Source organism: Rhinoderma darwinii, chromosome 5 (assembly GCF_050947455.1).
Source record: "Rhinoderma darwinii isolate aRhiDar2 chromosome 5, aRhiDar2.hap1, whole genome shotgun sequence".
Taxonomy (NCBI): domain Eukaryota; kingdom Metazoa; phylum Chordata; class Amphibia; order Anura; family Rhinodermatidae; genus Rhinoderma; species Rhinoderma darwinii.
This window is the reverse complement of record NC_134691.1, coordinates 176,996,309-177,023,008: the sequence shown is the minus strand read 5'-3', so window position 1 is coordinate 177,023,008 and position 26,700 is coordinate 176,996,309. Positions and strand designations below refer to the sequence as shown.

The 26,700-nt window shown below is 40.6% G+C and overlaps 1 protein-coding gene across 1 annotated transcript in view; it reads right to left on the bottom strand.

Annotated features, from left to right (window-relative positions):
- The window catches only part of CDH18 (cadherin 18), a 523,245-nt gene that overhangs the window by 267,466 nt on the left and 229,079 nt on the right, over positions 1 to 26,700 (bottom strand). Inside the window, exon 3 of the mRNA XM_075826752.1 lies at positions 5,460 to 5,754. Coding sequence (XP_075682867.1) covers positions 5,460 to 5,754 — 295 coding nt within the window. The remainder of the gene's footprint in view (positions 1 to 5,459; positions 5,755 to 26,700) is intronic.

Genomic DNA, 26,700 nt, shown 5'->3' with positions numbered 1-26,700 from the left:
CCAGATTTTTTACATTTGTGGATGTTCCCTGCTCAGCTAACAAAAGAAATATGTCAGTTTAGTTTTACCCTCAAAATGTATACATTGTAGCTTTGCTGACAACACATTTTAAAACATCAATTTATTGAAAACTCATTTTAAAATGCTGACAGTTCAGATGAATATTCAAAGACACAGTTCAATAATGAGCCATTTTTCATGGACATGAGTATACAACATCCAATATATTGAGATTCATTTCACCTTATCACTATTTCCACTTTATTATCTCTGTTATGATTCCCATTTGGAAATCTCATTTTATCTTCTAATAAACTACAAGTACCAGTACCGCGATCCATATGTATCCGTGATTAGTGAAAATGTTCATCACTACATATGCTACAAGCTGGTTTATACTTATGTCTGTGTTTGTTATGAAAGCCTCTATCTCAGGAGTTTCATTGTATCATTGGATGTAAACTGAGGGATGGAAGCTTTGGGCAAAATAATCCTTATGATGGACACAGTTAGGGCATGTTCAGACGTGGCGGAATTGCTGTTGAATTCCGCTGTGGACAGTCCGCAGTGGAAATATGCAGCAGCCGTTTTTTCCATTGGTTTCTATATCTTTTTAGGTAACTTTGTTCAGACGTTTCGGAGAATAAGAGTGCGGATTTTGGGCTGCGGTGCAGAATATTCACAACACAGCATGCATGGTCTGTTGCGGAGAAGCAGCTGATTTCCATTGCAGATTTCAGCCTTTGCAATGCAAAAACTGAAATTTGTGGCAAGTCCGCTGTACTATCTGCAACGTCTGAATTACCTGTCAAATATGCAAATGTTGGTGTTGGTGCAGATTCATTGCGTAATTGCCGCTAATTTGCAGCAACATTTGCAGCGGAAAAATTCTGCCACGTCTGAACATGCCCTAAAAAGTGGCAGCTTGGGGGAAGGGGGTTTCCTAGTACCTATACTATCTGGCAAAAAGTATGTGGACACCTGACCATCACATCTGAATGAGCTTGTTGGACGTCCAATTTCAAATCCATGTGTGTTAATATGGTTATGAGTTAGGCTCCCTATTGTGGTTATTGTAGCCACTACTCTTCTGGGAAAGCTTTCCCCACAATGTTGAACTGTGTCTGTGGGAATGTTTGCCTATTCAGCTAAAAGGAAATCTGTGAGTTCAGTGAAAAGAACTTGCTTGCAACTGACATTCCAATTCATCTGAAACGTGTTTAATGTGGTTAAAGTGCCTTTCAAGAGAATTTACCCTCTTTGGTGTTTTTCCTATTTTGTTGCATTATAGCTTTGAATTTTTAGGTACAAACTTTTGGGCACAAAATTTTGGGAACAAACCCCCAAAAATAGATTTTTGGGGGTTTGTACCATTTGATGAACACAACATGCCTAACACATTGAAGTTGCAAAATATATTTTACTATGACACAAACAATAATTTAGTCAAACAGAAAACTTTAATGTGCATAAATATTCACCCCCTGAAGTCAATACATTGTCAAGCCCCCTTTTTCTGAAGTTACAGTTGCAAGTCTCTTCCGCTATGTCTCTATTAGCTTAGCATATCTAGACCCTGGGAATTTTGCCCATACTCGCAGGCAAAACTGCTGAAACTCCTTCAAGTTAGATGTGTTGCATTGGTGTACCACAGTCTTCAAGTCATGCCATAGATTGTCAAGTAGATTGAAGTCTGTGCTTTGATTCGCTATTCCAAGACATTTAAATATTTCCCCTTAAACCGCTCCAGTGTAGCTTTAGCAGTATGTTTAAGGTCATTGTCTCTCTGGAAGGTGAACCTTTGTCCCAGTTTAATATCTATGGCAGAGATAAACAGCTTTTCCTCAGGTATTATCCTGTATTTACTGCCATTCATTTTGCCTTCACTCCTGACCAGCTTTGCAGGCACTGACGATAAAAATAATCCCCACAGCGGGTCTGCCACATGCTGTTTAGTAAACTTAAAACGTGTTTTCTTATGTTTTTCTTTCAACAATATTTTTTTCTGCCCACTCTTCCATTAAGCTCCACTTTGTGGAGTGTATGGCTTATAGTGGTCTGAGATACTTCCATCTTCTCTGTGGATCTTTGGAGTTTCTTCAGTGTTATTGTTGGTGTAATCTCAGATGAATGCTCTTCTTGCCCGGTCTGTGAGTTTTTGTAGACGGTTTTCTCTTGTCAGGTTTGTAGTTGTGCCATATTCTTTCCATTTTGTTATAATGGATTTAATGGTGCTCTCTGACCTGTTTGGAGAGCTCCTTGGTATTCACGTCTCTTGCTTAGTGATGTTGTAGACTCAGGGGCCTTTCAGAACAGATTTATTTATACTGACATCATGTGACAGATCATGTGAAATTTTGATTGACGGAAGCAATACCACAGTCAACTATGCTATTCATTCCGTCAAAACGACGGAACCCTTACACAACTGAGACAAATGAAAACCATTTGCACCAGATCCATCACTAGTGAAATTAATGGTGATGCAAACGGAAACCTATGGTTCCCATTTGTTTCAGTCAGGGTTCTATTCTGACGGAAAGCTCAGATGAAACATGGGAACGGAACTCTGATGCAGATGTGGACGAAGCCTAACAGGTGCAGTCGCGTTTTCCAGGCATCTGCCAAACCAATCACGCCAGAAAACACGTTCCCAGTGCTCCAGAGTCCAGCGTTGGTTTATATTACACCAGTCTATCCAATGCTTGGCATTGTGCATGTTGTTCTTAGGCTTGTGTGCAGCTGCTAAACTATAGAAACCCTGTTAAATAAAACTTCCGACACTTCGTTTTTGTGTGGATGTCACTTCCAGAGGCAGTTTTGAACTCTGTAGTGAGTGATGCAACAGAGGATTCAGCGTTCTCACTCTGACAGTTTGCATGCTCGACCAATTTTTGTTGACGAGTTGTTGTTATTCTTAAACGCCTCCACTTCATAATATATATGTATGTCTATGCATGACTCTGTGCTCGATTTTATGTACCTGTTTGCAATGGATCTGGCTGAAACACCTGAATTCAATCATTAGGCGTGGTATTCACGTACTTTTGGCCACATACTGTAGTGACAAGTTAGCCACAGGGTCTTTGAGTTAAACAATAAAATGCTTTCTGTCTACATTAATTTGGCATATGCATGGGCATAATGTACATAAATTAGTACACGTGCCCAACTGTGGTTCTCACTTTTTTGTTTTCGTTATTGTTGCTTGTGCCATATTTCTATAATGAAAGATTAAATTAAAAAAAAGATCACAGCCTATTTTACACGTCTTACCAAGCCTCATAAAGCAAAGAGAAGGGTCTGAATATTTCCTGTATACTTTTTTTTTGGAGGTTTAATTCTACCACCAGCAGAACATAAAGAAATATCAAGTCTATTTCATATTATTTCTACTGTCAAATAAATATGCAAATTTTATTCATCAAAGTGCTGAATTTATACTGTCTGGCATGGCTTTGGCTCTCATCATTGGTAATGGCCGCATACTATGCATTTCAAACACAGTATTCTACAATTTTGAGAACAAATGGCATCGAATGAACATAATCTATCTAGAATATAAAGTGGATGAAAAACAAACCTGAAATAATAATTTGACTATTATTCTATTTTGAGTGCATGTGTTATTAAAACAAGGAACTCTGTTATATTGTGTAATATTTTAAAAGTGCTTTTTCTTCTTGATACCAAGTAACTAGGAAAAACGTAAAATTAGAACTATATGTACATGTTTACTATAAGAAAATGAAGTGCGTTCAAACGTGTCACCATCAAACGAAGAAGATACTTTAAAGAAAATATCTACGATGAATCCGTACAATGAATTATCTAAAATTAGCTGCTAAAACCATTGCTGTAATGACAGAAGGATAATGTGGGTTCTACTGAGAGTATCGCCACATTCACACATACTTAAGTCAGTATTTTATATGAGTATTTCTAGGCCAAAACCAGGAGTGGATCCAAAACACGAAAGAGGTACAAATCATTCCATTATAATTTTTCTGTGTTTAGACTCCATTCCTGGTTTTGGAATAAGCCCTTGGCTTCACAGCCATTTCTAAATTTTTCATTTTTATTTTTTCCGCCCTGCAATTCAAAAGTCATAACTTTTTTATTTTTTGGTCGACGTATGAGGGCTTATTTTCTTTCAGGATGAGTTTTAGTTTTTAATGACGTCATTTGAAGTATCAAAAATTGTAGTGGAAAACTGAAAAAAAATTATATTTGTAGGGTGAATTGGAAAAAAAATGCTACTCCTCCATTGTTTTTTTGGTTTCGTTGTTATGGCATTCACCGTGCAGTAAAAATGACAGGTTTACTTTATTCTGTGGCTCAGTATATCTATGGCAACAAAGAGAAAACAATTTGTAAAAAAAAAATACTTTTGTGTTGTCATATTCTGAGAGCCATAACTTTTTTATTTTTCCGTCAATTGAGCTTGTTTTTTTGCGGGGCAACCTGTAGTTTTTACTAGTACAATTTTGAATGTGTATATGACCTTTTGATCACTTTCTATTTTATTTTAGTTATGATAACCAAAAACAGTAATTTCAGCATTGTTGTTATATTTTTCCATTACTTTAGGGGAAAATGCGAAAAGTTTAAAAAAAACAAAACAAAACATTTAATATATATTTTTTATAGTATTAAAAATGTTATTTGGCTGTTTTTTACAGTCCACCTAGGGGACGTTAACAAGCAATTGTTTGAACAACACACTGCAATACCTATGTATGCCTTCATTAAGCCCCCAGACTGCCATGACAATGACAATGATCAGAACCCTGCAATCGTGCCGCAGGATTGGGGGGGGGGGATTGCCTGAAGGAGGGGGCCATCCCCCTCTATCTAACTCTAACGTTTTAGATGCCGCAATAGCTATTGATTAACTCTTAGAGTATGGAGCGGACACAGCCCATGAGCCCACTCCGTACTCTCCATTGGTGGCTGTGACATACAGTTACATCACGTCGCCAAGGGGTTAGAAATACTGATGCAAAATATGCAAGTGCGAATGAGGCTTACATCAGTAAAATTATCTTATCCAATCTTGCCAATATGGATGTGTCTTTTGTGTCTCAACTTTCCAACTTAAGAACAGAATCTGGCCATGTACATTATATGGCTGACGGAACCAAATCTAATAAAAATGTAATTTGTATGAGGTGCAGTTATAAGGTGAGGACCAATTAGTTTTTCATGTTGGATTTTCCATCTTTCCATTCCTCCACAACATAAGCATCCATTACTTCTATAAGGATTCATTTGCATGTGCTGTCAAGCTTTAAATATCCATCCCCCAAAAATCCATATTGAATTATCAAACATATCAGTCAATGTTTTAGACTATATATATATATTAAGGAATATATATATATATATATATATATATATATATATATATATATATATATATATATATATATATATATATTAAGGAACTTGTTGCTTACCAATATCAGACATTTCTGGAACTGTGACAACATAAGGTCCATCAGGAAATTCAGGTGCGTTGTCATTGATATCTTGAACTTTAATAATAAATTCTGATTCTGGTTCAAGAGGTCTGCTGGTTCTCCTATCAATAGCTTGCGCATGTAGAACATAATGTGACTTTAGTTCACGGTCTAAACTTTTTGTTGCATGAATGTCCCCTGTTGTGTCATCAATGACAAATATTGTCCCAGACCCTTCACCAGTTAATATATATTTCACAGATCCATCACCTTTGTCCGAATTTGAGTGCAACTGTAAGAGAAATAGATACAATTACTTAACAGTGTAAAGGCAGGGTATATAAACAATATATGTATACATATATATATTCCATAAATAATTTCTTTTAAAAATTTATTGAAAACACAGTGCACAGTGCACATTTTCCTATACAAATGACTTATCATTGCAGCACTCATACCTACAAACATATATACTAAGGTTTTTCTGGAGGCAAGTTGAGCTTTTATAGTGGCATTCTGAGGTATGTTTATATTTGATTCCTTTTTCTATTACTAGGAACATTGTAATCTTTTGTGAAATGAAAAATACTGACATACATTTTATAAGGCCTCATTCACACGGCAGGGTTTCCCGGCCGGGTGCCGGCCGTTCATAAATCGGCCGGCACCCGGCTGCATTAGGAATAATAGACCCCTAATGGGGCTATTCAAACGACCGATTTTTTGACGGCCGGGAAAACCGCCCGTCAAAAAATAGGACATGCTCTATTTTCGCCCGGGTACCCGGCCGCCCGTCTCCCATAGAAGTCTATGGGGCCGGGTAATACCCGGCCATCACCGGGATGTGTCCCGAGTGACGGCCGGGTTTTCCGGCTCTTGCGCTCTATCTCCTCCTCCTCACAGCGCAGAGTGCATGTGAGGAGGAGGAGTTGATGCCATTCTGACGAATGGCATCGCTGTACACGGTGTGGCAGGGCCGGGGTGTACAGCAGGTGGAAGGGAGCGCTGCGCTGGCTCCCTTCTCCTGCTTGTTTTAAAAGCGCCCTGGCCCGGCGACACCTTTGATGGCGCCGCTAGCAGCTGCATATCTGGGCAGTGACATCAGGGGAAACTCCTGAAGCGGAATCCCCGAACACATGGGCATTCCCCTTCAGGAGTTGCCGCTCATGTCACTGTCCGGATCTGCCCGGCCCGGCACGGATGCATAACTTTATGCAAACCGGCCGGGCAGAATGGCCGATTTTACCGGCCGGCACTCGGGCTCGAACGTGACCCGGTCGTGTGAATCCCGCCTAATGGTTTTCTTTTTACACAGTTAGCAGAACACCATACATAACTTGTTGGTAGAGATTGAAGAGACTGGGTGAATATATGAATATATTTAGAATTATCCATTGCATGGGTGGCTGCGCGGCGTAACTGTAATATCTAAATATCAGAAACTACTTAACATTATTAAATAAGTGATAGCACACTGAACTGAGTGTGCCTCAGACAGGACAGCATAAAAAGTGACAGATCTGCTTTAAGGGGAACCTGTCACCAGAACTTCACCTATTGAACTCTCCTCACCCCTTGCTGGCCGCTGCTGTCAATAGTTCATTGCCATTATCCCCTCTCCTAAACTCCTCCTCCGACCGCAATTAACGGTCTGCAATCATTTTGCACCTTTTATGGTAATAATCCAGTAGTCTCGTTCGTTCCTCTTCTTATGCCAGCCCACCGCAGAAAACTGGCCCACCCTGAATGCTGTCAATCAAAAGTAAGCTGTCACTCAAAAGTAAGGAGGCGGGGTTAACTCGGAAAAGCTTGAGGAATGAAGATATGACTCTTTTCAAATGAAGATATGACTCTTTTATGCTCATTAGCATACGGCACAGGAACACTAAAAAACTGAATAGTAAATGTACAGCGCCTTAGAAGATAATTATAGTTTACATAAAAATCATTTTTCACCCACTTCTACCAGGTATTGCTGTTTTAATAGGTGAAATGCTGGTGACAGGTTCCCTTTAAGAATGTGTGCTTTTATAGTCTTGTTTTTTAAACTTTTTTTTTTCTATGGGATTGTTTTCATTTATACTTTTGTTTTTTACTTTATGGCAAAAGTGCAGTCGACCTCGCGAGAGGAATGGAGAATAGGGATTTCCCATTCTAGTAGTCAGGGAGGATCCCAGTGGTTAGACGCCCACCAATCTAATATTTATCACCTAGGTAATTATTAATGGCCGGACTACTTCTTCAAGACATACGTACATATGCTTGAAAAGCATTCTATATTATCAGGTGATAAGGAATCCCTAGGTTTTTCTATAACTCTAGTAATATATGGCTTTGCCTTGAAAACTACAGATTGATTGATTGATGCTTTCTCCAATGCCTACCCCTGGACCAGAAGTTAGACAATTACTGACAGGTGAAATTCTGGTCATGGTCATACCTGCATAATCTTAGTACTGACAGATACATAGGACTTATGTATATGTAAAAATTCAGAGATGAACTCTGTTCTACATACGTATATACACACCCTTTTGTGTCAAGAAGGTAAAGTAATAAGGACTATTTGAATACATTGTAACCAGCTGTTTTTGAATTCAAAGCACAGAAGTAGCATTTCCAACAATGATATTCCCACAGACAGACAAAGTCAGTAAGTGAATTTTATATGATTCTGTATCCATAATTTTACTAGACATTCAATAGCAGAATATAACATTCCTATGAATAATTATCCAATGAAAATTATAGCTGCATTGCTAATTGGCTTCTTTTTTTATAATTCAGTACTAACTGTAAGCTGCTTCATCCATATTTTATTATCCTATTTTATTCTCTAGTAAGCAATGCTGATTTATTTTCAGATCAGCATAGGTCAAGTTTACATGCATTAAGTACATGCATTAGGAGTAGTCTGCTTCTCCAATATCCTTGTAGACCCAGCTGGAATATTTTGAACTCTAGCAGCATTCTTTACTGAGAGGTTTTCTGAATATGCACAATAGTCTATCTGAATAATTCAGAAGCTGTTGGTCAAAGTTGTCTTATGAGCTGGTATCTTGGTGTTTATTTCCCCATTTCAATAATAAGGTTTTCTGAAGATGTATCCTAGTGAATAACAATTCTGCAATACTATTCAAAAACTGAAATATTTTATAATTCTAATCATGCTGACTATTTTTGTAAAACATGATTGAAGCTGTGCAGCATTTTTCAGTTGCACAACACATTATGATCAAACTTTTACTGTATATACATAATAAATATCTAAAAAAAAACAAAAAACAACAACACATACTGGGTGTTCTGTAATACAGATGGTACAATGACAGTATAACCGGGCATTACCAAGTCATATTTTAATCATACATTAGATTTACACTATTCTATTAGATCACATTTCTGTCCTATCTGAAACAGTGATTGCAGAAGACCCCTGTGCAAAGAATGTGCCTGAGCCCCATAACCTAACCATAAAACTATACAAATTTATATTGCACATTTTATTACTAGTTTAGAACACAAGTAACAAGCATAAATAATGCAAATAATTTCCATATTTAACAACTTAGTATAACACAAAGCACTCATGTAACTAAATTATAATGACTTTATCTTGCTCATTGCACCGTCACTTATCAAGCAGGACTAACTTGTGATACGTCACCCATAGGAATTCAATAGTGCTGAACCGAGGAAGTGATGACAGAAAAGTTACGTTTTTTTTATATATATAAATACTTGCAATGCTAATAACCAATACACTAGTATAAGAAAAACGTAATTTATATAGCAAAATACTATAACCAAAGTAGTAAACCAATAATAAAATAAGTGTATTTGTGGTGGTGAAGTGGGGGTGGCACGCCATACAGTGCTTGAGGAGGTCACCACAGTGTGGTGATCACACAGTGAGTGAAAACTTTAAAGGGGTTTGCGCATCTTGGACATTTATGGCATATCCACAGGATATGCGATAAATGTCCGATACATGTGGGTCCCACCTCTGGGACCCGCACCTATCTCTAAAACAGGGCCCTCTAAACCCTGTTCTGCCTTTCTCAGTTCCCGCTGCTTTCCAGACACTTCCTGATTAGATGGTCAGTAATAACGAAAAAAGCAAAGCTCGCTGAGCTACGCTGTTTCCGTAACTCCCATAGTAGTGAATGGCAGTAATGGAAGCAGCATAGCTGCCGTGCTACGCTGCTTCCACAACTGCCATTCACTTCTATGGGAGTTACAGAAACAGCGTAACTCAGCAAGCTTTGCTGTTTTCGTAACTCCCGACCATCTAATCAGGAAGTGGTCGGGATGCAGCAGGGCCCCGTTCTAGAGATAGGCGCAGGTCCCAGAGGTGGGACCTGCAACTATCGGACATTTATGGCATATCCTGTGGATATGCCATAAATGTTAAAGAAGGGCAAAAACCTTTAACTGTCCACTGAGCTGAACTCTAAACATGTTCTACAGAGAGGGCAGCAAACACTACCTCCTAGTTCTTTTATTTTCAGGCAGTCCCCTTTACGACGCACAGCGCACGCACCACACAGTAAAAGCCTGGCAGGCTCAGGGGCGGAGCAAGAAGAACCCTAAGACTTATTGGCTGAGAGGCTCAGCCAGCCAATCGTAGTGTTAATTTCAGCAGCTCCGCTATCCCGGATCAATAACTGGTTCTAAGATAGCAATGCTGCTTTGCAGGTGCGACACGCTCTATCTGGTATGTCTATCTGAGCGACACCATCAGATGTTGCACTGTATCTGACAGTGACGCTGGGACGGAGGCCACCAGACAGAGCAGGTCTCGCCTCCACGCCTCATACGTTTTCTACGTAATAGATCGGCGCGGCCATGCGGCAGACGTAGGGGGAGCCCTCCCACCCTGTGTACTTTCGGCAACTCACAGATCGGGCCACTTTCCTTCACATATGTTATTGATGGCATCAATAACATATGTGAAGAAAGGGGGCCCGATCTGTGAGTTGCCAGAAGTGCACAGGGAGGGAAAGGCCCACCCTCCATCTGCCGCATGGCCGTGCCGTTCTATGTGCCAATCTATGCACACAGCGTTTAGGGCAGCTGAGCGGGCTCCCACCCCCCTCAGGGCAACTGTGCAGCCGTACCGGCTACATCGGCGATATGTCCGCCACTGAGGGATTGGTTACACATGCATCCTTGAACCAGGAAGACTTCAAAGATTTCTGAACTTATCAGAATGAATCTGTCTTATAAATAAAAACTGAGTTTGCCATTATAATTATCATTAGGAAATTCCTCATAATTTGTTCAATCAGTTGCCTAGCAACAGACACTGCACTTAATAGGTGACTACACTGATTCTCCTCCCTCCTGTGGACACTAGCTCAATTACCTCAGAAGTGTTAATGGTGGATTTTTTTAGATGTGCCAACAGTATTTCAATTTTCAGGATTTCCCTGAAAAGGTATCAGTACCCACATGAGCACAGAGTGAGCTGAGGTAAGTGGTTAAAATAGGGACAGCAGGAGGGTTCTTACAAGACTGTCTGGCAACACTTTGCTTTTCAAAACCAGACTTCAAACAGGATACTGTCTAATGACAAGTATAAATTCCATTGTACCAGAATCAAGAGAGCCTGATCTCATCTCAGACAATTACTGAATTCTAATAATCTAAAAGACACCAGAAGTATAAAAGACAGACTAAATTGTCACGTAGTTTCATTGATGGTGGCTCCGTGTGACACATATTTCTAAAGAGAATTGGTATTTTTTTTATGTTTGGTCATTACTGCAACAATTATAGTAATAGCAATATATTTGTTACAGAAAAATGCATCAGCACACTTAATATGTCATAAATCACGGTACACAGGACAGATTGAGAGTCCCTAAATCCCACTAGCATACAGACTGTGGAACAGCTTATAAAGAAAAACTATTACTGACTAGAGAAGCTGGCCTGTGTAGATAAAATCACTAAAATCCCAAATACTAATTATCCCACATATTCAATAGTTGAAAAAAAAAGGTTCCTGTAGAGTAGTAATACTACTACACAGTAGTGATGTACAGTACTTCACAGGATAGGTCATCCATATATGATTGGTGGGGGTCTGACACCTGGACCCCACACCGATCAGCTGTTCTGGTTGCCTCTGGCACTTAAAGTTTTGCAGTGGTCGGAAGCAGATGGCTCTGACCACTGTATAGCGGCCGTGCTGCAACACGGCAGCGCTTCTCTTATTTAAGTGAATAGGAGCAGAGCTGCAGTACAGCCACTATGCAGTGTACAGAGCCATCTGCTTCTTGCACCGACCCCACCAATCATACACTTATGACTTTTCCTGTGGATAGTTCATCTGTATGAAAAAACCACCCCATGCCCAGACAACCCCTTTAATACTTGTATTTTTGAAAGCATTCTTACTTTTCAGACTTTTTTTGCCACAACTGCCTAAAACTTTTGCACAGTACTGTATGTGTGTTTATTAACCCCTTTTGGAGCGGAAAAATTTTGGCCTTGATTTCTTTCCTCTTTGAATTCCAGCGCTCATAAATTTGTTATAGTTGTATGAGACTTTGTTATTTGCAGGAGGAGTTGTAGTTTATGCAGATGGTATTTTTTGGCACATTTACATTATTGCTTAATTTATACAAATTGTTACATTGTTCTGCGGTACATTTATATTATTATAACAGGAAATATGGGTTCCTTTAATGGACCCTGTGCTATCTGCCCATGGAAGGTATGTCCCTTAATTGCATCATAGGGATTCCCTGTGATGCAAACAAAGGGAGGGGGGCTTCTAATTTTCCCTTTTAATGCCGCAATCAGTTTTAAATGCAGCAATCAAGAGGTTAATGGCAGAGATCAAAGGTTTCTCTGATCTCCACCATTATAGCCCTTGTCCCGCTGTGCCTATGCAATCAGCATGACACACTACATATGTTAGTTACAATGCACAGGGGAGTAACTAGGAAAGACTGCAACCAACAGCCCCACAACCCCCCCCCCCCTCGACAATGAACATTTATCAGTTCTGTGTGCAATGTTAAAGTAAAGCTAGGACGCCAAGTGTACTCTTATTAACCTTTAGTTACAGGGTTACAAAAATTGTAACAAACAGTTAAGAACTGATATTATAACATTTGTTATAACTTATTTATGTTATTTTATAGTCATAATAGTTATTTAAAAAAAACTGACCCGAAACTTAAAGCACCCGGACAAAACCCTGTAGATAGTGTCACACAGTCCCCTGTAGATAGTGCCACATACCCCCTGTTGTAGATATAGCTACATACTCCGTCTTGAAAATAGTGCCACATCTCCCCTGCTCTTGTAGATAGTGCCAGATACCCCCTTGTAGATAGTGCCACATATCCCCCTTGTAGATAATGCCACATATCCCGCTTGAAGATAGTGCCACATATCCCCTTGTTGATAGTGCCACATATCACCCTTGTAGATATTGCCACATATCCCCCTTGTAGATAGTGCCACATATCCCCCTTGCAGCTAGTGCTACATACCCCTTTGTAGATAGTGCCACATACCCCCCCTTGTAGATAGTGCCACATACCCCCCTTGTAGATAGTGCTACACACAAAACCCCTTGTAGATAGTGCCACATAGCCCTGGCAGCCCCACCTTGTAGATAGTGCCCCCATACAAATGAAAAAACCTTATACTGAACAAGCCCCTTTCCCGCAACAAATGGAGCTGCTCCACAGCCTCCACAGCAGCCTATGAGACGGGACCCTTGCGTAGGCCGGCGTGATCCAGTGATCTCATCGCGCCAGCCAGTGCCTTATAGGCTGCAGCCTATAAGCCTGTATTCTAGTAAACGGCAGTACAGGGAGCTATCTCCCTGCTCCGCAATAGTATTCAATTGTATTTGCGTCCTAAGGATGCAGATACAATTGAATGTGGCAGTCGCCCAGGACCATGACCGGTGCTAGCGATGCAGTCAGGCATGTAATGTTCTTCTAGTATTCGCCAAGCCCAGACTCATCAATCAGAATGCCAGATAGAGGAGGGTTGTTTATCACTCGACAGAACATGTCCCGCTGCTCCAGAGTCCAGTTGTGGCCTGCTTTACACCACTCCATCCGACACTTATCATTGTGCTTGGTGATGTAAGACTGCATGCAGCTGCTTAGCAATGCAAACCAATGCCATGAAACTCCAGGCACACTCTTTTTGTGCTGATGTTAATACCAGAGAAAGTTTGAAACACTGCAGTTATTGAGTCAACAGAACATTGGCAAATTCTATGCACTTTGCGCCTCAGCACTGGGCAACCCCACACTGTAACTTTTTGTGATCTGCCACTTTGTGCCAAAGTTGCTGTGGTTCCTCAAAGCTTCCACTTTGCAATAATACCACTCACAGTTGATCATGGAATATCTAGGAGGGAAGAAATTTCCAAAACTGACTTGTTGTAACGGTAGCATCCTATTAGGCTGAGTTCACACGGGGCAGATACACTGCTTAACAGTACGCAGCATATCCACTCTGTGAGCCGCAGGGAATTCGCACCAAAAAAGTGCAACAAACTGTGATGCCGTTTTTTCGCCCGGAATGTCCGCTGCGAAAAACTGCAGCACTCAGCCGGCCGGCCTCCTGGGATGACATCTCATCCCAGGAGACCGCTACAGTCTGTGATTGGCTGCAGCGTCACAGGAGGCCAGCCCTCTGACGTCATCCAGGCCGGCCTCCTGGGATGACGTTTCATCCATGTGACCTCCCCTACAGCCTATGAAATACAGACTCCTAGGTAAGCTTAATTTATTTTTTATTTTCTGAGTTGAAATCGTGAGGCTTGCAGATGGCTAGCATGGCGACCGGAGGCCAAGTAATGGCCTCCGTGTCTGCCATGTACGGAAGCCTATCAGGACCAGCCTCCTGATAGACTTCCTGTCAGAGTGACAGGACGTCACTGCCGTTCGCGATGCACACTGTTAGCGACAGTGTCTGTGACAGTGTGCATCGGGAACCAGGACATCAGCTGTACCTGACAGCTAACACTCCACTGTTGCCGATCAGGGGCTCATTGCCGCTGATTTTGTCAATTAACCAGTTAAATATGGAGCTTGATTGCGATCTAAACATGTAGGGGGTTTGTAGCACATCAGCAGCCCCCATGCAATTGTGGGTGTGCTGATGCTTGAGATGGCACCCAGGGCCAGACAACGGCCTCCGGGTCTGCCATGTATGGAAGCCTATGAGGATCAGCCTCTGGCTGGTCCTTGTAGACTAACTGTCAGTGTGACTGTGATGTCACCCTGACAGTTGGAATACATTACACTACCTAGGTAGTGTAATGTATTCTAGCAGCGATCAGAGCTGCAGGTAAAAAAAGAAAGTGTAAAAAGTCTAGAAAAAAGTAAAAAAAAGTTAATAAAAATGTTTTACAAAAGTGTAAAAATAAAAGTTTTAAGTCACTTATTATAGGAAAAAAATTAAAACGTTAAAAAACAGTACACATATTTGGTATCACTGCATTCATAACGACCCAATCTATAAAACTATAATGTTATTTTTACCGCACGGTGAACACCGCAAAACAAACAAACTGAAAACAATGCCCGAATCACTATTTTTTGGTCACTATCCCTCCCAAAATATAAAATAAAAAGTGATAAAAAAGTTGCATGTACCCCAAAATAGTACCAATAAAAACTACAACCCGTCCCGGCAAAAAACAAGCCCTTACACCGCTTTTTTGACTGAAAAATAAAAAAGTTACGGCTCTCAGAATATGGTGACAGTGATTTTATTGTGCAAACGCTGCAAAACATAAAAAAAAGATATACATATGGTATCGCCGTAATCGTACCAATCCGCAGAATAAAGTAAAAGTGTAATTTATAGCGCATTATGAACGCCGTAAGAAATAAAGAATTTAAAACGTCAAAATCACAGTTTTTTGGTCACCAAAGCTCTAAATAAAACGTAATAAAAAGTGATCAAAAAGTTGTATGTACCAAAAAATGGTACCAATAAAAACTACAGCTCATCCTGCCAAAAATAAGACCTCACACCGCTCCATCGACCAAAAAATAAAAAAGTTATGGCTCTCAGAATGTGTTCATACAAAACAATTTTTTTTTAACAAATAGTTTTTTCTTTGTAAAAGTAGTAAAATATAAATATATATATATATATATATATATATATATATATATACATTTGGTATCACCGTAATCGTATTGACCCACAGTATAAAGTTAAGTTGTCGATTTTACCGCATGGTGAAAGTGGTAAAAACGAAACCCAAAAAGCAATGGAGGAATCACTGTTTTTTCCAATTTCACCCCGCAAAGAATTTTATTTTCGGTTTCCAATTACATTATAGTAACTACAACTCTTCCCGCAAAAAAATAAGCCCTCACACCGCTCTATTCATGGAAAAATTAAAAAGTTATGGCGTTTGGAAGGCGGGGAGTGAAAAACGAAAATGGAAAAGCCAAAAAGGATCAGTCCTGCAAAGGTTAATTAATCTCTATTAAAAAAATTAATTATTACCACATGTGGGGTATTGTCATACTCGGGAGAGATTGCGTTACAAATTTAGGGTGACTTTTTCTCCTTTATCACTTGTGAAAATGAAAAAATTCAACATTTTAGTCGACAAAAATGTTTATATTCATTTTCACGGCCTAATTCTACTAAATTCTGCAAAAAAACCTGTGTGGTATAAAAGCTTACTATACCCCTAGAAAAATTCCTTGAAGAGTTTTGTTTCCAAAATGGGGTTACTTTTGGTGTGTTTCCACTGTTTTGTTCCCTCCAGGGCGTTGCAATCGCGACATGGCACTAACAACCAATCCAGCAAAATCTGCGCTCCAAAATCCAAATGGCGCTCCCTCCCTTCTGAGCCCTGCTGTGTGTCCAAACATCAGTTTATTACCACATATAGGGTATTTCCGTAATCGGGAGAAGATGCTTAACAAATGTTGGGGTGCATTTTCTTCTTTATTCCTTGTAAATATTACAAATTTCTATGTTTTTTCAGAAAAAAAATTGATTTTCATTTTCAAAGACTAACTCCAATAAATATAGCAAAATACCTGTGCGGTCAAAGTGCTAACTATACCCTTAGATAAATTTCTTGAGGTGTCTAGTTTTCAAAATGGGGTCACTTTTGGGGAGTTTCCACTGTTTTGGCCCCACAAGACCTCTTGTGGTGGCAAAAATATAATATAAACATAAGCAGGCCCAAAAATCCTGTAGGTGCTCTTTTGCTTCTGAGGCCGGTGTTTCAGTCCATTATGACACTAGGGCCACACGTGGGATATTTCTAAAAACTGCAGAATATGGGCAATAAATATTGGGTTGCAGTTCTCTGGTAAAACCTTCTGTGTTACAGATTTTTTTTTATCACAAATGAATTTCGGCCAAAAAAAAATAAATTTGTACATTTCCCCTCTACTTTGCTTTATTTCCTGTGAAATGCCTAAAGGGTTAAGAAACTTTCTGAATGCTGTTTTGACTACTTTGAGGGGTGCAGTTTTTAAAATGGGGTGATTTATTGGAGGATTCTAATATATAAGGCCCTCAAAACCACTTCAGAACTAAACTGGTACCTGTCAAAATAGCCTTTTGACATTTTCTTGAAAATGTGAGAAATTGCTGCTAAAGTTCTAAGCCTTGTAACGTCCTAGAAAAATAAAAGGATGTTCAAAGAACGATGCAAATATAAAGTACACATATGGGAAATAGTAACTATCTGTTTTACAAGCAGATACATTTAAATTTAGAAAAACGCACATTTTTGCACTTTTTCTCTAAATTTTGCTGTTTTTCACAAATAAATATTACATTTATCAACCAAATTTTTCCACTATCATAAAGTACAATATGTCACGAGAAAACAGTCTCAGAATCGCTTGGATAGTTAAAAGCATTCCCAAGTTATTACCACATAAAGTGACACATGTCCGATTTGAAAAAATCGGCTGTGCCACAAGGCCAAAACAGACTGCGTCCTGAAGGGGTTAAGAGGTGTGTCCCAATAATTTTGTCCATATAGTGGTATATAAAGTACTGCGTTTAAGCCTCCATATTTTTGAAGAATGGATTTGTAGTCTAAAAACATACTGTATACTGAAACTCGTGAACTCTCTGAAACTCAGTCCTTATCACATTTCCTATGATGTATATTGTTTAACCATCCTGCAATGGATACCCATTTGCCAGAACCTTGTATTGGATATATATATATATATATATATATATATATATACAGCGGCATAACTAGGAAACCCTGGGCCCCATAGCAAACTTTTGATTGTGCCCCCTCTCCCCTGGGTGCCACACACAGACCCCTGTAGATAGTGCCCCCCGTCGGTTATGCCATACAGCCCCCCCTGTAGACAGTGTAACACCCCCTTGTAGATAGTTCTCCCCTTGTAGACAGTGCCATGCAGCCCCTTTGTAGATAGTGCCCCCCACCACCCCCTTGAGGATAGCACCATACAGCCCCTTTAGATAGCGCCCCCCACCTCCGCTTTGTAGATAGTGCCATACTGCCTCCCCTGTAGATAACGTCATACAGCCCCCTGCAGATAGTGTCATACAGCCCCCTGTAGATAGTGCCATACAGCCCCCCTGTAGATAGTGCCATAGAGCCACCCCTGTAGATAGTGCCATAAAGCCCCCTGTAGATAGCACCATACAGCCCCCGCCTGTAGATAGGGCCATACAGCCCCCGTAAATAGCGACATACAGCCCCCCTGTAGATAGCGCTATACAGCCTCCTGTAGATAGCTTCATACAGCTCCCCCTGTAGATACAGCCATACAGCCCCCACTGTAGATAGGGCCATACATACCCCCTGTAGATAGCACCATACAGCCCCCTGTATATACTGCAATACAACCCCCCCACTGTAGATAGTGCCATACAGCCCCCCTGTAGATAGTGCCATACAGCCCTTCCCTGTAGATACTGTCATACAGCCCCCTGTAGATAGTGCCATACAGCCGCCCTGCAGATACTGCCATATAACCCTCCACTGTAGATAGTGCCATACAGCCCCTCCTGTAGATACTGCCATACAGCCCCCTGTAGATAGTACCATACAACCCCCCCCCCGTAGATAGCGCCATACAGCCCCCCTTGCAGATACTGCCATATAACCCTCCACTGTAAATAGTGCCATACAGCCACCCCTGTAGATACTGCCATACAGCCCACCTAGAGATAGTGCCAAACAGTCCCCCCCTACATAGTGCAATGTATTAGATATGTCAGTTATTCACTGACAGCAAGCCGATTAGGCTTCGCCTCCTGGCGGGGCCTAATCGGCTTCCGTAATGGTAATGGCAGAGCAGGAGGCCATTGTGTCTCCTGTTGCCATAGCAGCAATCGCCAATCCCGATTGCCTGTCAGGGCTGGCGATCTGCTAGTAACCGCTACGATGCAGCAATCGCTTTTGATTGCTGCATCGAAAGGTTTAATGCCAGGGATCGGAGCTAGCTCCTGTTCCTGCCATTACAGGTGGATGTCAGCTGTAACATACAGCTGACTTCCATGGCTGATGACGCCGGATCAGCTCCTGAGCCGGCGCCATCTTGCCGGCGGCTACAGAAGCCGATCAGGCTCTGCCGCCGGGCGGATCTTGACCGGCTTCCGTGCTAGGCAGACCGGGAGGCCAGTATTAGGCCTCCAGTTGCCATTGCAGCCACTGGAACCCCGGCAATTTCATTGCTGGGGTTCCGATGAGCTGCAAACAGCTTAAATGTAGCGATCACGTTTGAACGCTGCATTGAAGGGGTTAATGGCGGGGATCAAAGCTAATTTCGGTCCCCGCCATTGCAGCCGGATGTCAGCTATAAGATACAGCTGAGATCCGGCGATGATCCAGCTTCTGAGCCGGTGCCAAACATTTGTCGTAAGTATACGACATTTCGCAGGAAGCACTTTCTTTCCATGACGTATACTTACGACAAATGTCGGGAAGGGGTTAAAATATACTATTCAAATTTACTTTGTAACCCATTGAGGACTAGGCCTATTTTGGCCTTAATGACCAAGCATTATTTTTTGTTTTTTTCCTCCCTGCCTTCCAAGAGTCATAACTATTTTTTTTTTTATGTCGACATAGCCATATGAGGGCTTGTTTTTGCAGGACGAGTTGTATTTTTCAATTGCACAATTTTTGGGTGTTTATATTATATTGATGAACTTTTTTTGTGGGAAGGAACTGTAAGACGTTAGCTATTCCAGCATTGTTTTTCACGTTTCAAATTTACGCTGTTGATTATGCTGTGTAAAAACCATGTTAACTTTATTCTATGGGTCAGTATGATTACAGCGATACCACATATGTATAGGTCTTTTATGTTTTATGACTTTTGCACAATTACAAAACTTTTAAACAAAAATTGTTTTTTTTTTGCAACACCACATTCCAAGAGCCAAATCTTTTCTTTTTATGTGTTTCCATATGTGGGCTTGTTTTTGTGTTTTTTTTACGGCTTTCACCCGTTGCTTTAATTAATATGTTAAATGAATTGTTCAGGTCGTTACGATTGTGGCGATACCAGATATGTGTTTTTCGTTTTGTTTTTTTACATTTCTAGTATATAAAACTAATTTTAATGGAAAAAAAAGTGGTTTTATTCAAATTTTTACTGTAATTGTTTTCTTTATTTTTTAATAGACTTTATTTAACCGTTTTCATTTTTTCCCCCCACTTTGGGACGTCACAAAGCGGTCTTTTTATCGCAGATATAATTCTTTGGTATACTTAGCATACCAAAGCATTATTGCCTGTCAGTGTAGAACTGACAGGCAATCTATTAGGCCATGCCTCTGGCTCGGACTAATAGACATATAGCAAGGGCAGTCCTGGGGGCCTTTGTTAGGCCCCCAGCATGATCACAATACATACTGTTACATCCTACTGTGGTTAGGTGACTGCAATTAGGATGTAATAGTACTTCCTTTTTTGGGAATGGATAATAGTGATTTATACATATAAGCGGGGGTGAGATCGCAAAGAAAACACAAAATGGAAGTGCACTTCACTTTATTGGAGACACAGTAGAGTACTCTGGAACAAAGTGATCTGCCTTGGATCGGTAGCGCAAGAGAGTCAAATAAGGTTGAGCAGCCATATACTGTACCTACCTGCACCTCTGTGAGTCACAGCGGTGGCCAACTGCTACCTGACAGACTCCCCAAAAGTAAGGGCTATGCCCTCTGCTTTTGGTTATGCCACACTACGCTTGCATGGGTTCTTGTGGACATATTTTCTGGCTTCACAAATCCTGTACTTTCAGGACTAATAAATCTAATAAACCTATGTGCTAATAAATCTTTGTTACTGATATTGGGTGACAAATGGTCTAGTGTGTTTGAACTACTGGAAGTTGGGGTTCTGACATCTTCAGAATTGGGACTAGGGCCTATTTATAAAAACCAACAAAGGGTCTGGAATGTGGTTTAACCCATGTAGAAGATAAAGAAAACTTTATGGGAGTTACCCCATTATGTGGTAACAAGAAAATTAGTGAATTTGACGGCCTCCCAGACTCTTTATTTTGGCAAAAGTACCATATTACAAAAGCTTCACATCTATTTGAAAGTGCACAATTAAAAATTTTCACAGAATTGTAGAGGCTATAGAATGTTCCAGATCGGGCCCTTTAGGTATTTTCACATAAAACACGCTTTTTTGGCCATTAACTATAAATAAAGTTTAGCTCTTACACCTTTTTTGTCTTAAATGTTTAAAAATTAAGAAAGGACTTTTGTCCTTACTATATACATTTTTTTCTCTCTTTGATAAAGGAAATAATATTAAGAAATCAAAAGGAAAATGGAATAGGGATCTCGGATTAAGGTTGACTGGGAGTTGGTTTATAAACACATTGGGAAAGTATCACTGAATCACTCACACTAGTTTGTTTGATTTATGCTGAATCACAGACTTTACTATACCTCGAAGCTTCGAACAGTGATGGGGCTAAGATACAATGATAATTGTCAAAGATTAGCAAATCAAGCAGACCTTATTCACCTGTTATGGCAACGCCCCAAACTTCATAGGTACTGGAGTGGGGTTACAGAAATTAAGTCTAAGATGATCCAAAAGGAAGTATCATTAGATCCGTTTTTTCTTATTTTTGGAATAGCTGATTCAATGAAAGATTGTGGCTGTAGTGAACTAATCAGGAAGATTTTGTTCCTTGTGAGGCTGGCTATTATTGAAAAATGACTCTCAAAGAACTCTCCACGAGAAGTAGAATGGCACCATAGGGTGAATATGCTCATGTTTTTGAAAGATCTAATTATCTGACACTAAAGAAGGAAGAATTGCTATACTATCCCCTGAACAGAAAAAGGTCTTAGGGCTGGTTTAAGGAATAGATTTTGTTACATGGGTGAACTTTTTTTTTTTTTCCTTTTGCTCTTTCTTTTTATTTTTGTTTATTGGGGTGGTTGTTCCTCCTTCATAAAGGTCTTTGTTTTGGTTAATGTCGTCAATGGGGGTCAGAAGTTGACAGAGCAGCGTGGGTCATGAAACTCATGTCAGGCGACCGGTAATAAATATAAGCCAAGTAATATATTTATGGGCTGCGGCTACCTCCCATTGATGTTAATGGGATGTCAGAGATGGAACTATGTAAAAAGCATGTTGCTTCTTTTACCCGCAAGTTTTTTTTTTTCCGCTTACGGGAAAAAACCACCTCTGTTTTCCATTGAAATCAATGGGAGGCAATTTTGGACGTTTCTTGGTTCAGTTTCCTACACGGGTTCCATGTCAAAAACAGCGCCAAAAAACCCTGTGTGATCTAGGCCTTAGGGTGGATTCCCACATAGAGTTTTTAGTAAAAACGCCATGTTTCTAGTGGTGCTTTTCCTGGTGTTTTTTTGCCGTATTTTTAGATTGAAGTCAAAAAGCAAATTCTAAAACGGTATACAAACATGGCGGTTTTTTAGGTGGTGGTTTTTTTTAAGTTGTGTTTTTTGGGTTAACCCTTTCATGCCGACAATCTGTACATAGACATCCTTTTCGCACATACCCCGTGCTGCCAGGACATGTATGTACAGATGTCTGTTCCAGCCGGCATAGCGCTGTGAAAAGCGATCGGATCCCGTCTGGGTCAGAATCTATGGCTCTCCAGCAACCTATTCTCGGACAGCCGAACCGAATGGTTCAGCTGCATAGAATATGATCACCGGTATTAACCCCTTCCCGCTCCTGGACGTACTATTAGGTCATGGTAACTGTATCGTTCGCGCTCCATGACCTAATAGTACGTCACGGGAGTAACGGCCGTTTTGGCCATCTTCCCGAAACATACAGGAGCTGTGACAGCTGCTGTCTCATACAGCAGCTGCCACAGCTCCTACAGCGGGGACCGGTCACTGTGTCCCTGCTGATTAACCCCTTAAAAGCCGTGTTCAATAGAGATCGCAGCTTTTTAGGGGTTAAGCTACCTTCGTCGGCCTGCTACACGATAGCGGCCGGCGATGGTGACTATGGCAACCGGACACCAAACAATGGTGCCCGGCTATGCCATCGACGGAAGCCTAGTGGGCCCTGACAAAGTCAGGACCCACTATGCTTGCTGTCAGTGAGTAGCTGACAGCTCTAATACACTGCACTACGCATGTAGTGCAGTGTATTAGAATAGTGATCAGGGCCTCCTGCCCTCAAGTCCCCTAGTGGGACAAAAGTAATAAAGTAAAAAAAAGTAAAAAAAAGATGTATAAAAATAAGAAACTAAAAGTTTTAAAAGTAATAAAAGTAAAAATCCCCCTTTTTCCCTTATCAGTCCTTTATTATTAATAAAAATAGATAAATAAACAAACTATACATAATTGGTATTGCCACGTCCGTAATGGCCTGAACTACAAAATTATTTAGTTATTTATCCCGCGCGGTGAACGCTGTAAAATAAAATAATAATAAACCGTACCACAATCACAATTGTTTGGTCACTTCACCTCCCAAAAAATAGAATAAAAAGAGATCAAAAAGTCGCATGTACCTAAAAATTATCCTGATCAAAACTACAGTTCGTTACGCAAAAAATAAGTCCTCGCACGGCTTTATTGATGGAAAAATAAAAAAGTTCTGGCTCTTAGAATATGGTAACACAAAAAGTGAATGATTTTTTACAAAACGTATTTTATGGTGCAAACGCCATAAGACATAATAAAACTATAAACATATGGTATCGCCGTAATCATGTCGCCCCGCAGAATAAAGTAAATATGTCATTTATAGCGCACGGTGAACGTTGTAAAAAAAATAGAATAAAAAACAATAGTAGAATTGCTGTTTTTTAGTCACCACGCCACCTAAAAATAGAATAAAAACTGATCAAAAAGCTGCATACACCCCAAGAAAACTACAATGAATTCCTCAAGGGGTCTAGTTTCCAAAATGGGTTCACTTTTGGGGGGTTTCCACTGTTTTGGCACCACAAGACCTCTTCAAACCGGACATGGTGCCTAATAAAAAAAAGAGGCCTCAAAATGCACTAGGTGCTCCTTTGCTTCAGAGGCCGGTGCTTCAGTCCCTTACCGAACTAGGGCCACATGTGGGATATTTCTCAAAACTGCAGAATCTGGGCAATACGTATTAAGTTGCGTTTCTCTGGTAAAACCTTTTGTGTTATAGAAAAAAATGGTATAAAAAGGATTTTCTGACAAAAATAAATATGTAAATTTCACCTCTACTTTGCTCTAGATTCCTGTAAAACACCTAAAGAGTTCATAAACTTTCCAAATGCTGTTGTGAATACTTTGAGGGGTCTAGTTTCTAAAATTGGGTGTTTCATAGGGGTGTCTAATATATAGGCCCCTCAAAGCAACTTCAGAATTGAACTGGAACCTAAAAAAAATAAAAATGATGCAAAACAAAGCTTCTCCTAATGAGCATTGCCTACTCCAAGACGACCCCAGTTTTGACCGTTTGTATAAACAGAGACCCCTATTAGACCATTTTAGTGCCCGGTTTTCCCAAGCATACACCCTCGAGAATTGTATTTCTATTGATCAGTCCTTGGTACATTTTAAAGGGAGGCTTCAATTCCGCCAGTACCTGCCGGGTAGGAAGGCAAGGTATGGCGTGAAGATGTATAAGCTGTGCGAGACTGCATCAGGGTATACCTGCAAATTTAGGATATATGAAGGGAAGGACACCAGTGCTCAGCCCCCAGAATGCCCCCCCTTACTGGGAGTTAATGCAAAAATTGTGTGGGATTTGGTGCACCCACTGCTGGACCAGGGTTACCACCTCTACCTGGATAATTTTTATACCAGTGTCCCACTCTTCAACTGCCTCGCTTCCAGAAGTCCTGCGGCATGCGGCACTGCTAGAAGAAATCTGAGAGGCCTAAGACTCTGCTTCAGCAAACACTCAGAAGGGGTGAGAGCAGGGCACAATCTAGCAGCAACATATTGTGTGTCAAGTACAAGGACAAGAGAGATGACCTTGTATTGACAACAATACATGCCCACACTAGTACCCATGTACCTGTACGAGGTACCATTACAGACACCCCCAAACCAGACTGCATCCTGGACTACAATAGGTACATGGGAGTGGTGGGCTTGTCAGATCAAGTCCTCAATCCTTACAGTGCCATGCGGTGTGGTATAAGAAGCTGGCCGTGCACATCATACAGATGGCATTGTACAACGCGTACGTGCTACGTCAATGTGCAGGCCAGACGGGAACTTTCCTGGAATTTCAAGAGGTGGTTATCAAGAAACTAATTTTTAGGGACCAAGAAGGGGGGGCACCCAGTACTTCTGGAAGCGAGGCCACACGCATCGTACCAGGGCAACACTTTCCAGGAGAAGTTCCCCAAACTGGCAAGAAAGGAAAAAGTCAAAAGATGTACAAAGTCTGCTATAAGAGGGGGATAAGGAGGGACACAATATACCAATGTGAAAAGTGTCCTGAAAAACTAAGGTTCCGTATGAAAGAGTGCTTCAAAATGTATCATACATCCCTTGATTTTTAATCTACCCCAGTTTTACTTACCCTGATGCACTCCGCACATCTTATCCCCCTCATCTTTCCCTTCTGAGCCCTGCCGTGTGCCCAGGCAGCTGATAACAGACACATTGAGGGTATTGCCATACCCGTGAGAACCCACATTACAGTTTATGGGGTGTATGTCTCCGGTAAAAATGCTCACTAAAACGGGGTCACTTCTCGGGGGTTTCAACTGTACGGGTACCTCAGGGGCTTCTGCATACATGACTTCGCACCAGAAAATTCCCAGTAGGCCAAATGGTGGTCCTTTCCTTCTGAGCCCTCCCATGGGCCCAAACGTCAGTTTATCACCACAAATTGGCATTGCCGCACTCAGGACAAATTGGGCAACAAAATGGAGTCTTTTATTTCTTGTAAAAATAAGAAATTTTGAGCTAAAACTACATATTATTGGAAAAAATTATTTTTTTTTAAAATTCCCAGCCCAATTCAAATAAGATCTGTGAAGAAACTATGTGGTCTAAATTGTCACATTACCCATCAATTAATTCCTTGAGGGGTGTAGTTTCCAAAATGGGGTCACTTATGGTGGGTTTCCATTGCTTTGATACCTCTGGGGCTCCGCAAATGCGACATGGCACCCGAAAACCAATCCAGCAAAATCTGCACTCCAAAGAACACACAGCGCTCCTTCCCTTCTGAGGCCACCCATGGGCCCAAATGGCAGTTTATCGCCACAAATGGGGTATTGCTGCACTCAGGACAAATTGGGCAACAAAATGGGGTATTTTGTTTCCTGTGAAAATAAGAAATATTTATCAAAAATGACATCTTATTGGAAAAAATATCATTTTTTTAATTTCACAGCCCAATTCAAATACGTGCTGTGTAAAAACTGTGGGGCCAAAATGGTAACAACAACCATAAATTAATTCCTTGAGGGTCACCTTTGTGGGATTTCTACTGTTTTGGCACCTCAACACCTCTTCAAACCTGGCATGCTGCCTAAAATATATTCTAATAAAAAAGAGGCCTCAAAATGTACTAGGTCCTTCTTTGCTTCTGGGGCTTGTGTTATAGTCCACGAGCACACTAGAGACACTTGTGGGAAATTTCTAAAAACTGTAGAATCTGGACAATACATATTTAGTAGTGTTTCTCTGGTAAAACCTTCTGTGTTACAGAAAAAAAAATTACATTTGCAAATTTCACCTCTACTTTGCTTTAATTTCTGTGAAATGCCTGAAGGATTAAATAAACTTTCTAAATGCTGTTTTGAATACT